This window comes from Salvelinus fontinalis, chromosome 4 (assembly GCF_029448725.1).
Source record: "Salvelinus fontinalis isolate EN_2023a chromosome 4, ASM2944872v1, whole genome shotgun sequence".
Classification (NCBI taxonomy): Eukaryota; Metazoa; Chordata; class Actinopteri; order Salmoniformes; family Salmonidae; genus Salvelinus; species Salvelinus fontinalis.
In genome coordinates this window covers 76,581,739-76,596,397 of record NC_074668.1, presented here as the reverse complement: position 1 = coordinate 76,596,397, position 14,659 = coordinate 76,581,739, and the positions used below count along the sequence as shown (strand labels likewise).

The window sequence follows — 14,659 nt, the reverse complement described above, 5'->3', positions numbered from 1 at the left end:
AGCAGTAGGACACTACACTGTCTGAGAGCAGTAGGACACTACACTGTCTGAGAGCAGTAGGACACTACACTGTCTGAGAGCAGTAGGACACTACACTGTCTGAGAGCTGTAGGACACTACACTGTCTGAGAGCAGTAGGACACTACACTGTCTGAGAGCAGTAGGACACTACACTGTCTGAGAGCAGTAGGACACTACACTGTCTGAGAGCAGTAGGACACTACACTGTCTGAGAGCAGTAGGACACTACACTGTCTGAGAGCAGTAGGACACTACACTGTCTGAGAGCAGTAGGACACTACACTGTCTGAGAGCAGTAGGACACTACACTGTCTGAGAGCAGTAGGACACTACACTGTCTGAGAGCAGTAGGACATTACACTGTCTGAGAGCAGTAGGACACTACACTGTCTGAGAGCAGTAGGACACTACACTGTCTGAGAGCAGTAGGACACTACACTGTCTGAGAGCAGTAGGACACTACACTGTCTGAGAGCAGTAGGACACTACACTGTCTGAGAGCAGTAGGACACTACACTGTCTGAGAGCAGTAGGACACTACACTGTCTGAGAGCAGTAGGACACTACACTGTCTGAGAGCAGTAGGACACTACACTGTCTGAGAGCAGTAGGACACTACACTGTCTGAGAGCAGTAGGACACTACACTGTCTGAGAGCAGTAGGACACTACACTGTCTGAGAGCAGTAGGACACTACACTGTCTGAGAGCAGTAGGACACTACACTGTCTGAGAGCAGTAGGACACTACACTGTCTGAGAGCAGTAGGACATTACACTGTCTGAGAGCAGTAGGACCCTACACTGTCTGAGAGCAGTAGGACATTACACTGAGAGCAGTAGGACACTACACTGAGGGCAGTAGGACAATACACAGAGCAGTAGGACAATACACTGTCTGAGAGCAGTAGGACAATACACTGAGAGTAGTAGGACCCTACACTGTCTGAGAGCAGTAGGACAATACACTTTCTGAGAGCAATAGGACATTACACTGTCTGAGAGAAGTAGGACAATACACTGGCTGAGAGCATTAGGACAATACACTGTCTGAGAGCAGTAGGACAATACACTGAGAGCAGTTGGACAATACACTGTCTGAGAGCAGTAGGACAATACACTGAGAGCAGTAGGACACTACACTGTCTGAGAGCAGTAGGACACTACACTGTCTGAGAGCAGTAGGACACTACACTGTCTGAGAGCAGTAGGACACTACACTGTCTGAGAGCAGTAGGACACTACACTGTCTGAGAGCAGTAGGACACTACACTGTCTGAGAGCAGTAGGACACTACACTGTCTGAGAGCAGTAGGACACTACACTGTCTGAGAGCAGTAGGACACTACACTGTCTGAGAGCAGTAGGACACTACACTGTCTGAGAGCAGTAGGACACTACACTGTCTGAGAGCAGTAGGACACTACACTGTCTGAGAGCAGTAGGACACTACACTGTCTGAGAGCAGTAGGACACTACACTGTCTGAGAGCAGTAGGACACTACACTGTCTGAGAGCAGTAGGACATTACACTGTCTGAGAGCAGTAGGACCCTACACTGTCTGAGAGCAGTAGGACATTACACTGAGAGCAGTAGGACACTACACTGAGGGCAGTAGGACAATACACAGAGCAGTAGGACAATACACTGTCTGAGAGCAGTAGGACAATACACTGAGAGTAGTAGGACCCTACACTGTCTGAGAGCAGTAGGACAATACACTTTCTGAGAGCAATAGGACATTACACTGTCTGAGAGAAGTAGGACAATACACTGGCTGAGAGCATTAGGACAATACACTGTCTGAGAGCAGTAGGACAATACACTGAGAGCAGTTGGACAATACACTGTCTGAGAGCAGTAGGACAATACACTGAGAGCAGTAGGACACTACACTGTCTGAGAGCAGTAGGACAATACACTGAGAGCAGTAGGACAATACACTGAGAGCAGTAGGACAATACACTGAGAGCAGTAGGACACTACACTGAGAGCAGTAGGACAATACACTGTCTGAGAGCAGTAGGACTCTACACTGTCTGAGAGCAGTAGGACAATATACTGAGAGCAGTAGGACCCAACACTGTCTGAGAGCAGTAGGACAATACACTGAGAGCAGTAGGGCAATACACTGTCTGAGAGCAGTAGGACAATACACTGAGAGCAGTAGGGCAATACACTGTCTGAGAGCAGTAGGACAATACACTGTCTGAGAGCAGTAGGACAATATACTGAGAGCAGTAGGACCCAACACTGTCTGAGAGCAGTAGGACAATACACTGAGAGCAGTAGGGCAATACACTGTCTGAGAGCAGTAGGACAATACACTGTCTGAGAGCAGTAGGACCCTCCACTGTCTGAGAGCAGTAGGACATTACACTGTCTGAGAGCAGTAGGACCCTACACTGTCTGAGAGCAGTAGGACAATACACTGTCTGAGAGCAGTAGGACAATACACTGAGAGCAGTAGGACAATACACTGTCTGAGAGCAGTAGGACAATACACTGTCTGAGAGCAGTAGGACAATACACTGTCTGAGAGCAGTAGGACAATACACTGGCTGAGAGCAGTAGGACAATACACTGGCTGAGAGCAGTAGGACAATACACTGGCTAAGAGCAGTAGGACAATACACTGGCTAACAGCAGTAGGACATTATACTGTCTGAGAGCAGTAGGACATTACACTGTCTGAGAGCAGTAGGACCCAACACTGTCTGAGAGCAGTAGGAAATACACTGTCTGAGAGCAGTAGGACAATACACTGTCTGAGAGCAGTAGGACCCTACACTGTCTGAGAGCAGTAGGACCCTACACTGAGAGCAGTAGGACAATACACTGTCTGAGAGCAGTAGGACAATACACTGTCTAAGAGCAGTAGGACTATACACTGTCTGAGAGCAGTAGGACAATACACTGTCTGAGAGCAGTAGGACAGTACACTGTCTAAGAGCAGTAGGACACTACACTGTCTAAGAGCAGTAGGACACTACACTGTCTAAGAGCAGTAGGACAATACACTGTCTGAGAGCAGTAGGACAATACACTGTCTAAGAGCAGTAGGACATTACACTGTCTAAGAGCAGTAGGACAATACACTGTCTAAGAGCAGTAGGACATTACACTGTCTAAGAGCAGTAGGACATTACACTGTATAAGAGCAGTAGGACATTACACTGTCTAAGAGCAGTAGGACAATACACTGTCTAAGAGCAGTAGGACAATACACTGTCTTAGAGCAGTAGGACAATACACTGTCTAAGAGCAGTAGGACATTACACTGTCTAAGAGCAGTAGGACATTACACTGTCTGAGAGCAGTAGGACATTACACTGTCTAAGAGCAGTAGGACATTACACTGTCTAAGAGCAGTAGGACATTACACTGTCTAAGAGCAGTAGTACTTCCACTTGAACCACAGTTGCCTCTCCCCAAGATGCTTCTGCTTATTCAGTTGCACAACGAACATTCCATTCAGAAAACGATTCTGGTACCTTCAATTCTGAACTCTCCCACTCCGGCAAAGCTCCAGTTTCTCTTTTCACCAATCCTGTTTAGTGCCACAGGTGTCTGGAGTTGACTTTGGAAACCCTTGACTGTAAACATTGACAGCACAGGAGGCATGGAGAGCCCAGCCTCCCTACAGAGTAGTTGTAGTGAGTGAGGGGACCAGGAACAGCTGGTAGTAAACCAGTCTGCTCTATCGAAGCCTGCAAGAACATTCCTTTCTGAGTTCAACAGGAGAGAGGGCCCTTTCCATTGCCCCTGGATGTCCCAGTGCAGGGTAGAGCATGCACAGGGAGGGACACTGAGCTACTGTGGAACAGCATTAGCACACAGCTCAGTCTAATGTATTAGGAGGTGGCTGGATATAGTGCTGTTCTTCAAAAGGACACCCCTGTCCAAAACAATTCAGTTAATAGTCAGAGATCAGAGGAGCCAGAGGTAGTATAATATAGAATAACATACTTAGGGTTTAATGGTCAGAAAAGATACATATAACAAAAAACAAAACAAAAATTTGATGATATGTTTTTGTGCAAAATGATCTGATTCAGTCAAAATATTAGCTCTGAGTAATTTGATGATTGATGGATGGAGAATACATTTCCTGCAGCATGGTTTCTTGATCAACAGAGACACTACAGGAGCAATAAACATGGAACAGTTAAGCGTTAAGGAATATTTTATTACTAAGTACAATACAGAAAATGAGTGGTCCGAAAAGAAAACGTGTATTTTGTGCCCTTGTCAACACGCCAGGCAGAGAGAGAGAGTAACATTAAGAAGAGGATTATCATGACACAATCATTCTAGGCTCAATGGGACACACTCATTGTAATCTTCAGCTGGAGATCATGAACAGGGTCTTTATGAAGGCTTTAAAGTGCAAAGAGTGTTCCTCTTTAGGGATGACAATGTACGCTCACAATGACTTTCTCAAGTATATAGCTCTATAGCTCTGTGCATCCTGGAATCAAGTTGAATAGGAAGAACAGAGTATAGAACAAGCATCAATATTGTCTTTTCCATGATAATGAGCATTCAAGCTTATGAGGCCCGGCTGGTGAGAACCCCCCCCAAAATTGCCTTTAAAAAAAAATCCACATCCATCTTCGATCTGAATACGTTTTTCCAGTTATGAAAAGAATCGAACCCCAAAATTCCCCAAAACCTGACGGACTGACCACGTGATGATGAAGACGAGTTAACGTGGTGAGACAGAGCAGCATGAGAGTGTCCAATATGCTGTAGTAGAAGAAGTGGTCCAGTATGCTGTACCTGTTTCCAGTAGGTCCAGTATGCTGTACCTGTTTCCAGTAGGTGTCCAGTATCCTGTTTCCAGTATGTATGTGTCCAGTATGCTGTACCTGTTTCTAGTGTGTCCAGTATGCTGTACCTGTTTCTATTGTGTCCAGTATGTTGTACCTGTTTCTAGTATGTGTCCAGTATGCTGTACCTGTTTCTAGTGTGTCCAGTATGCTGTACCTGTTTCTAGTTTGTGTCCATTTTGCTGTACCTGTTTTTAGTATGTGTCCAGTATGCTGTTCCTGTTTCTAGTATGTGTCCAGTATGCTCTACCTGTTTCCAGTATGTGTCCAGTTTGCTGTACTGTAGGTCTTATGGAGTTTTACCAGGTCTCTACCCCTCACCCTCTCACTTTCCCTGTGTGGAGAGCCTGTTGAGGCAGGCCTGACGGAAGGCCGGTCGGTCCCTCATCTCCAGCACACAGTCTCTCACCATCTCCATAAACATGGAGGGCCACAGCTTGTGGAGGGAATCCCTCTTCAGGTTGGTGTCAGATGCCCTCTGGACCTGAGCCTGTATGTACTGCTCCACCATGGCTCCGCGCTCCGATGACGACTCCATAGCACCCTCCTGAGGAGATCCAGGGAACAGATGACTGTTAGCTTTGACACTGGGGAGAGGAAGTCTCCATTGATCATCCTTTTGGATAGTAGTCATGTTACATTGTAAATCAGTGATCCTCAATCCTTCTCCAGGAGAGCCACTGTCTCCAATACTTTTATTGGCTAAATCAGGTGTTTCACTGCTCAAGGAGCAGGATTGAGGATCACAGCTGTAAATGTATGAAACATGCCCTCAATAAAGCTGCTACAGTATGAAGCATCAGGTATACAGTGACAGGTAGTGGTGATGTCCACAGTAGCAGAGTGAGCGCAGCCAGTCTATCCTGGTCTATCTCTTTGTGATGGAAGAGATCTGGGAACACCAGGTTAGACTGGCTGCTTCCACTCTGCTACTGCAGTCATCACCACTGGGACCAGGCTACAGACAGAGTGATAGTCTGAGAGTGCTGACCTCTGGGCTCTCCGCTCCCACACTGCAGCAGTCTCTACTGGGGTAGTTGAACAGGGCTCTGCTCAGGCCCTCTCCCAGCAGCTTGCCGTTGTCACGCAGCTCCTCTGGGCTCAAGCCTGCACGGCGCCCACGCCCCTCCAACAGAAACTGCAGCTGACGCTTCCTAGAGAGAGAGAGGCAGGGAAGGAGGGAGCGAAAGAGAGAGAGGAGAGGGAGAGAGAGAGAGAGCGAGAGATAGAGAAAGAGAGAGAGAGCGAGAGATAGAGATAGAGAAAGAAACAAAGAGAGATAGAGAAAGAAACAAAGAGAGAGAGAGAGAGAGAGAGAGAGAGAGAGAGAGAGAGAGAGAGAGAGAGAGAGAGAGAGAGAGAGAGAGAGATTGAGAGAGAGAGAGAGAGAGAGAGAGATTGAGAGAGAGAGAGAGATTGAGAGAGAGAGAGAGAGAGAGAGAGAGAGAGAGAGAGAGAGAGAGAGAGAGAGAGAGAGAGAGAGAGAGAGAGAGAGAGAGAGAGAGAGAGAGAGAGAGAGAGAGAGAGAGAGAGAGAGAGAGAGAGATTGAGACAAGGCAGAAGTAGTTTGGGGGTGGGGGTGCTGTGTTTTTTTTGTTTCAGAAAAACTAAATGACCCTCACTAAAGACGTCCATATCGGTCCGCTAATACAAAACTAGCAAAGGCCCAGTGCACTATATTTTTTACACTAAATGTATTTGAGTGTTTACCAGCATTTGTAACTTGAGTCTGATGATCATCTGTACAAAACAGTTAATCCGATAATACTTGTGGAATATAACAATACGTGCTTGATATATGTTTAACAGTTTCTTGAAAAACTTTGCAAATATAAACATGTTCATATTTTTTCATACTAGTCCCCTGTGGGAATCAAACCCACAATCCTAGCATTGCAAGCACCATGCTCTACCAACTGAGCAACATCATATCATCACAAACCACTTGATGTGTCAATGTACTCAATTACTGTATTGTGCATTGTTCTTCTTCATGGTGATGGAAAGTCTACAAGTACAAACCTAGATGACCAGCCTATGTACTATACAGTAATGTACATTTACATTAAGTGGTTTGTAATGATAGTAGATTAATACTGCCCAAAAAGTGGTTGTTTCCCATGTTATTTGATCAAGAAAAATCTTGAATTTGATGTGGATGTTTTGTGTCTTTACATCTTTACCCATAACTTTTCACCATTTAATGTAATGGTTGAGGACAGGGTTTTGTTCTTTCTGGATTCCATTAGAATAATAATCACAGAGGAAGGGACAGGGCAACAACTCTTACAATTCCAACTATTGAATCCTGCAAGATACTGTTCTTAATTATACAATTATACTACCTTATTTGCCAAAGTGGAAATTATGAGCATTTTTTTTTGCCCACGCTATAGACGTCTATATCGGTCCGCTAATACTAGTATTGTGTGTTTTTGTGAATTGTTTTTGCAAATAATAATACATCCGATTTTTCAGGGGGTGCTGCAGCACCCTCAGCACCCCTACTTCCAGCGGCTATGCAAGAGGAACAGGTGAGTTAGACATGTCTGGGGCATCAGGGCATCCAATAACCCTGCCAGGGCCAGTGCCATCGTCAAAGAAGGGAATAACAAAGTATCACAATACACGTTTCGACAAATAGTAATGGCATTCAGTCAATGCTCCGCATTAACACATCTGTCAAGACTGGTATCAGATACTATGACAGTAGTGCCGACATTAATTCCATGGAAGCCAAGCCAAACAATTACGAACAATGCATTGGGAATGATAAAGTACTTCTACATAAATGTAGTTAATTTGTACAACGTTTTAAATCAGTTCTTCATCAGTCGTATAGTTTTCAGCAGCAGGATTGGTACAGATGTAACCAGGATGAGAACATTAATAGAGGATGTTAGCTACATCAAACATCCCTGTCCATCATTATTCATCTCATGAAATTCAGCACTGCACCAACATGTTCCAAACGCTGGTGCCAGAACTCTGGAGTAGTCATTGAGACGGAGGCTGCAGGCTAAAATACCTACTGGGATAAGTGTGTGTGCTTGTGTCGGAGACAGAGAGCCTGAGCACTGTATGTATAGGTGAGCAGAGGATCAACTGAGTGGTGTGTATCTATCAAACAGCCCCCATTCACCATAGCTGAGCATGTACTCTACTGTACAATGATACTGTACAGTAGACTGGAGCTTGAAAGCAAACACCCCAGTATAACAGCCCACACCATCAACTTCAGCCCACACCAATTCATTGAGAAGAAGGATGAACCACTCCTACATTGGGTTCAGGACTCTTTTCTGGCCTCCAGTCATTAGTATTGTATCACAGACATGAATGTCAAAACTATCACATGATGGTTCACACAACAGAACAAGCTGCCCCCCCCAAAAAAAATTGCCTATCTTCAGGCCTTTAGGCCTTCTCCCATGTTCAACAACTTTCGATTATGACTTGGTCCTTAACCACAATAAACCAAAAGCATTATAGCAGTCATAGCCTTTGCCTTCACAGCCTTCACAGTAATATTTGCCCTACCCATGACTATATGTGTTCCCTCATGGATTGTCCAAACCTAAATATGACTGTATAATGCATATCTCAGGGTTATACATGTCTGTACTGGATCTGAAACCATTTACTGATGACAAGAGTGAACTCCCATCTTAATTATTACAGGACTACACTCTCCATCTCTGAGGAGAGGTTTTCCAGGAAGGACCAAACTACAGGGAGTAGTGTGCACTGTGCAGAGGCTGAGAGGGGAAAGTTTAGACATTGTTTTATATGGAAGGTTAAACCTTAATCAAATACACACACATTACAGGACTTAAAAGGTTAGGGCTGTTGCAGAGTAGGTCAGTGGGCTCAGTTGGGGGAAAAGGGATGAATTCCATAAGGCAGCTCAAGGTAAAGTATTGTTTGATACTCAGACATTTCTTCCATGCTCTGCTCTAGAAGGCCCAGGGGTGTTGTGGGTAATCGTACAGAGTGAACCTGAAGGGACAGATTAGGGAAGTGAACTAACTGCCATGCACGTCCATTTCTCACAGCGAACGATAAAAACTGCAGCTGCTAGGGACAGACAAGCCCTGGCCTGTCATCTCAAGGCCTCACACAGACAGAGATATACAGTACATTTACAGTACATTACACATACCTGCGGCACACACACATGCATAAATAAATACACATTCAAAGACATTCCAAAGCCACAGCCCTTGTAAAACAATATATTAGTCAGATACACATTACACACAAAACGCTCTGGCACTCATTCAACTTTTCAGAACATATTTTGCAGTGTACCAAGTGTATTGTGATTCATAAAGAAGAATTAATTCAAGCCAACAGGGAAGTAGGGAGATTTATGATATGAATAACCTTAGGCTACATGTTTGATCTACATGGAGTGGCCATCACATCAATTGTTTTTTCATCTGCCCTGTACCAGTTTATAAAAACTGTCTTTATAATATCAAGTATAATATCAAGTATAATATCAAATAATGTTCAACTAGTATTTCTGGAGAGGTCAAAGTTCATGTTATCAACCATACTATACATATGAAATATTTATTTGACAAAACTATGCATTATCACACAATGTCAGCAGGTCACAGCGAATACCGTTTCACTTGATGTGAAAAGAATGATCAGCTCCCGGCTATTGATAGAGCGTGGTCCTTTGTAGCTCAGTTGTTAGAGCATGGTGCTTATAACACCAGAGTAGTGGGTTTGATTCTTGGGTACACCCATACGAAAAAACTTTCTCAAAAGTCATTTTGGATAAAAGCGTTGGCTAACTGGCATATATTATTGTGTTTTCTATATTTCAGTGACCAGGAGTGATATAGTTGAAGAGCTGTTGGCTGGGGAGAGGAATGGGAACGTGAGGAAGGTGCCAGGTACCCACCCTACCCCTGCGCTTCCAACCAACTCCCTATGGCTCCTCGATGCCAGGCTTTGTCTACGCTTCACACACAGACTCATTAACATACGCACACACACACACACACACAAACATTACACAAACTGATAAACACACTCAGACAGGTTCTCTAGGGTACAGTGAACACCTGTAATTAAAGTGTAGCTAATGTTTTTGTTTGGTAACCTGAGTGAGCGCTGTGTGTTAATCAGTGCCAGGTACCAGGTGTACCAGGTACCAGACTGTGGCCATGTCCGAATACTCATACTTACATACTACATACTTAAACTGCATACTATGTACTCATCGTTGGATACTATTTAGCACATACTGTTTAATAAAAAGTACGCAGTATGCCACGGCAGCAACGTAGTAGCGGCTCCTGACTGGCTGAGTAGGTGGGGCGGGGCCGAGTACAGGTGGATTTTTCCAAATTCAACAGACATGCATTGCACTAACCGGCCTGGTAATTTCCAATTTGATTAATTTCTCTAAACTCTGAATATAATATGAATGGAGTTATAGGCCTATTCAGGCTGGTTACAGGCAGACTATCACATTGGACCTATACTGTAGTCCATATAGCCCATCTATCCTATTTAAAAAGGACTGAAGACAGTCAAAGATAATTTGGTTACATTTCAACATATTTAATAGTGAAACTAAAGTGCTGTAACATATATAAGTTCAATTAAATAGCCTAGTACACACACCAAAACTTTTCAAATGTTCAAATCAAAAGACTATTGCACAGAAAACGTGGACTGTCGGGTGCATCACAAATTCAGAACCGCAACATAATAAACTAAACCACTGATCATTGGGAACCATCCATAAATGTAATAATTAAATGGGTAGCCACGCCTACAAAACTAAAACAATTCAAGTGTCTAAATGAAAAGGCCTGACTAACATGACATCAATACCGCAGCCACATCCTGAGTCCCCGATGCAGACACATTAACAAATCAAAAGATGGTTTAGTATTTAGTTTAAACGCTCTGACGAAGGCCAAGAGAACAATTAACACTTTTCAATGAGAAAACAGAAAGCCCCATAAAAAAAATATAATCAATTATTCTGTTTTCAAATATGTATCCTACGATGCAATACTAATTTTAAGGAGAACAAAAACGACTTATCCCACATTTGAACACCAACCCAGGAGCTTTGCTATTCAGCATCTTCCCAATTAAGTTACCAAGTTTTGTTGTTTGGCTACTTGAACAGAACTAGGGCCTATCACCCCCAGCCCACCTCTTCCAATGCATTATGGAAAAGTGTTCATGTAATTCTACTAGATGAAGAACCAAAAGGAATACAGTTGAAGTCGGAAGTTTACATACAACTTAGCCAAATACATTTAACCTGTTTGGGCTGCAGGGGCAATATTGAGTAGCCAGATAAAAGGTGCCCATTTCAAACGGCCTCGTACTCAATTCTTACTCGTACAATATGCATATTATTATTACTATTGGATAGAAAACACTCTCTAGTTTCTAAAACCGTTTGAATTATATCTGTGAGTCAAACAGAACTCATTTGGCACAAACTTCCTGACCAGGAAGTGGAAAGTCTGAAATCGATGCTCTGTTCTACTTCCTGCCTATAAATGGGCATGATACGTATGAGTATACATGCACGTCATACACCTTCCCTTGGATGTCAAGAGGCGGTGAGAGAAGAAATTTAGTGTTTATCTTGGTCTGAAGTGGAATAAAGGCTCTTTGTATGACATGTCCCCCATTTCCGGTTTTCTGGAGAGCGCGAGGTGGTACCTGGATTTGCCTTCTGTTTAGCTGCCGTTATAGGCGACAACTATCTCCGGCTTTGATTTTATTTGATACATGTGACCATATCATCGTAAAGTATGTTTTTTCAATATAGTTTAATCAGATTATTGAAATTTTTTCGGGAGTTTTGCCGTGTTCCGTTCTCTGACTTTGTTGACGATGGAGCGATTCGTGCCACTTGGCTAGTGCGCTTGCTAAATCGAGAGGGAAAGTGGCCGTTCTAAATCCAAACAACGACTGTTCTGGACAAAGGACCCCTTGTCCAACATTCTGATGAAAGATCAGCAAAAGTAAGAAACATTTTATGATGCTATTTCATATATCTGTTGTGCATGTGAACTAGTCGTCGGCGCCCAACGTTTGGGTACTCTAGCTATACCGAAGCTGGATGTCGTAATGAAGTTATTAATTTGGAATTCTAACACTGCGATTTCATTAAGAACTAATGGATCTATCATTTCCTATACAACATGTGTTTTTTAGTTATGTTTATGAATAGCTATTTGGTCAGAATATGTGTGTCATAAAAAGTGTCAGAAAAATATCCGAACGTTGTGGGAAATAGTAGCTACGTTAGCAGAATGTATAACCACTGATTTCAGCTCTAAATATGCACATTTTCAAAACAAAACATAAGTGTATGTATAACCTGATGTTATAGGACTGTCATCTGATGAAGAATATCAATGTTAGTCAAAAATTATATATCTTTTGCTTGTTTGTTACGATCACTAACCTTTTGCTACTGGGAAATGGCATGTGTTTCTGGCTATTGTGGTAAGCTAATATAACGCTATATTGTGTTTTCGCTGTAAAACACTTAATAAATCGGAAATATTGGCTGGAATCACAAGATGCCTGTCTTTCATTTGCTGTACACTATGTATTTTTCAGAAATGTTTTATGATGAGTAATTAGGTATTTGACGTTGGTGTCTGTAATTATTATGGCTGCTTTCGGTGCAATTTCTGATTGTAGCTGCAATGTAAACTATTTAACAAAACATAGATTTATTGAATAACATGTTATAAGACTGTCATCTGATGAAGTTGTTTGTTGGGTAGTTTGGTTGGTTCTTGGTTAGTTAGGTTGGCTTTGTGCATGCTACCTGTGCTGTGAAAAATGTCTGTGCTTTTTTGTATTTGGTGGTGAGCTAACATAAATATACGTGCTGTTTTCGCTGTAAAACATTTTAAAAATCGGACATGTTGGCTGGATTCACAAGATGTGTACCTTTCATTTGCTGTATTGGACTTGTTAATGTGTGAAAGTTAAATATTACAAAAAAATATCTTTTGAATTTCGCGCCCTGCACTTGAAGTGGCTGTTGTCATAAGTGTACCGACGCCGGGCTGCAGCCATAAGAAGTTAAACTCAGTTTTTCTCAATTCCTGACATTTAGGCCAGTTAGGATCACCACTTCACCACTTTATTTTAAGAATGTGAAATGTCAGATTAATAGTAGACAGAATTTTTTATTTCAGCTTTTATTTCTTTCATCACATTCCCAGTGGGTCAGAAGTTTACATACACGCTATTAGTACTTGGTAGCATTGCCTTTAAATTGTTTAACTTGGGTCAAACGTTTCATTCAGGTAGCCTTCCAAAAGCTTCCCAGAATAAGTTGGGTGACTTTTGGCCCATTCCTCCTGACAGAGCTGGTGTAACTGAGTCAGGTTTGTAGGCCTCCTTGCTCCCACACGCTTTTCAGTTCTGCCCATAAATGTTCTATGTAATGTTCTATGGGATTGAGGTGGCCCCTCCAATACCTTTGAGATGGCCCCTCCAATACCTTGACATTGTTGTCCTTAAGCCATTTTGCCACAACTTTGGAAGTATGTGTGGGGTCATTGTCCATTTAGAAGACCCATTTGCAACCAAGCTTTAACTTCCTGACTGACGTCTTGAGATGTTGATTCAATATATCCACATAATTTTCCTCCCTCATGATGCCATCTATTTTGTGAAGTGCACCAGTCCCTCCTGCAGCAAAGCACCCCCACAACATGATGCTGCCACCCCCGTGCTTCACGGTTGGGATCGTGTTCTTCGGCTTGCAAGCCTCCCCCTTTTCCTCCAAACATAACGATGGTCATTATGGTCAAACAGTTATATTTTTGTTTCATCAGACCAGATGACATTTCTCCAAAAAGTACGATCTTTGTCCCCATGTGCAGTTGCAAATCGTAGTCTGGCTTTTTTATGGCGGCTTTGGAGCAGTGGCTTCTTCCTTGCTGAGCGATGTATGTCGATGTAGGACTTGTCTTACTGTTAATATAGATACTTTTGTACCTGTTTCCTCCAGCATCTTCACAAAGTCCTTTGCTGTTGTTCTGGGATTGATTTGCACGTTTCGCACCAAAGTACATTCAGCTCTAGGAGACAGAATGTGTCTCCTTCCTGAGCGGTATGGCGGCTGCGTGGTCCCATGGTGTTTATACTTGCGTACTATTGTTTGTACAGATGAACGTGGTACCTTCAATAAAGTAAAGCGCTTAACGAACATCACTTGACATGAAAACAATTACACACAAAACATGATGGGAAACAGAGGGTTAAATACAAGTAGATTGCTTGGGGAAATGAAAACCAGGTGTGTATGAAAACAAGACAAGACAAATGGGTCTATTAAAAATGGAGCGGCGGTGGCTAGAAAGCCGGTGACGTCGATCGCCGAACGCCGCCCGAACAAGGAGAGGAGCCGACTTCGGCGGAAGTCGTGACATAAAGTCATGACATCATTTTCTGTAATTTTCCAAGCTGTTTAAAGGCACAGTCAACTTAATATATGTAAAGTTCTGACCCACTAGAATTGTGATACAGTGAATTATAAGTGAAACAATCTGTCTGTAAACAAGTGTTGGAAAAATTACTTGTGTCATGCACAAAGGAGATGTCCTAACCGACTTACCAAAAATATAGTTTGTTAATAACAAGAAATTGAGTGGTTGAAAAACGAGTTTTAATTACTCCAACCTAAGTGTATGTAAACTTCCGACTTCAACTGTATAACATCCTGGCATTTAAACTATACTCGATTTTTTTAAATTCACATACTCTATTCACGCATACTGAAACTGC

General features: G+C 42.8%; 1 protein-coding gene across 1 annotated transcript in view; it reads right to left on the bottom strand.

The window, feature by feature from the left end:
* Nucleotides 1–4,188: 4,188 nt before the first annotated feature.
* The window catches only part of LOC129854442 (leucine-rich repeat-containing protein 49-like), a gene marked incomplete in the record, with an annotated part of 48,246 nt that continues 37,775 nt past the window's right edge, over nucleotides 4,189–14,659 (bottom strand). The window contains 2 exon segments of the mRNA XM_055921489.1: nucleotides 4,189–5,399; nucleotides 5,844–6,006. Coding sequence (XP_055777464.1) covers nucleotides 5,178–5,399; nucleotides 5,844–6,006 — 385 coding nt within the window.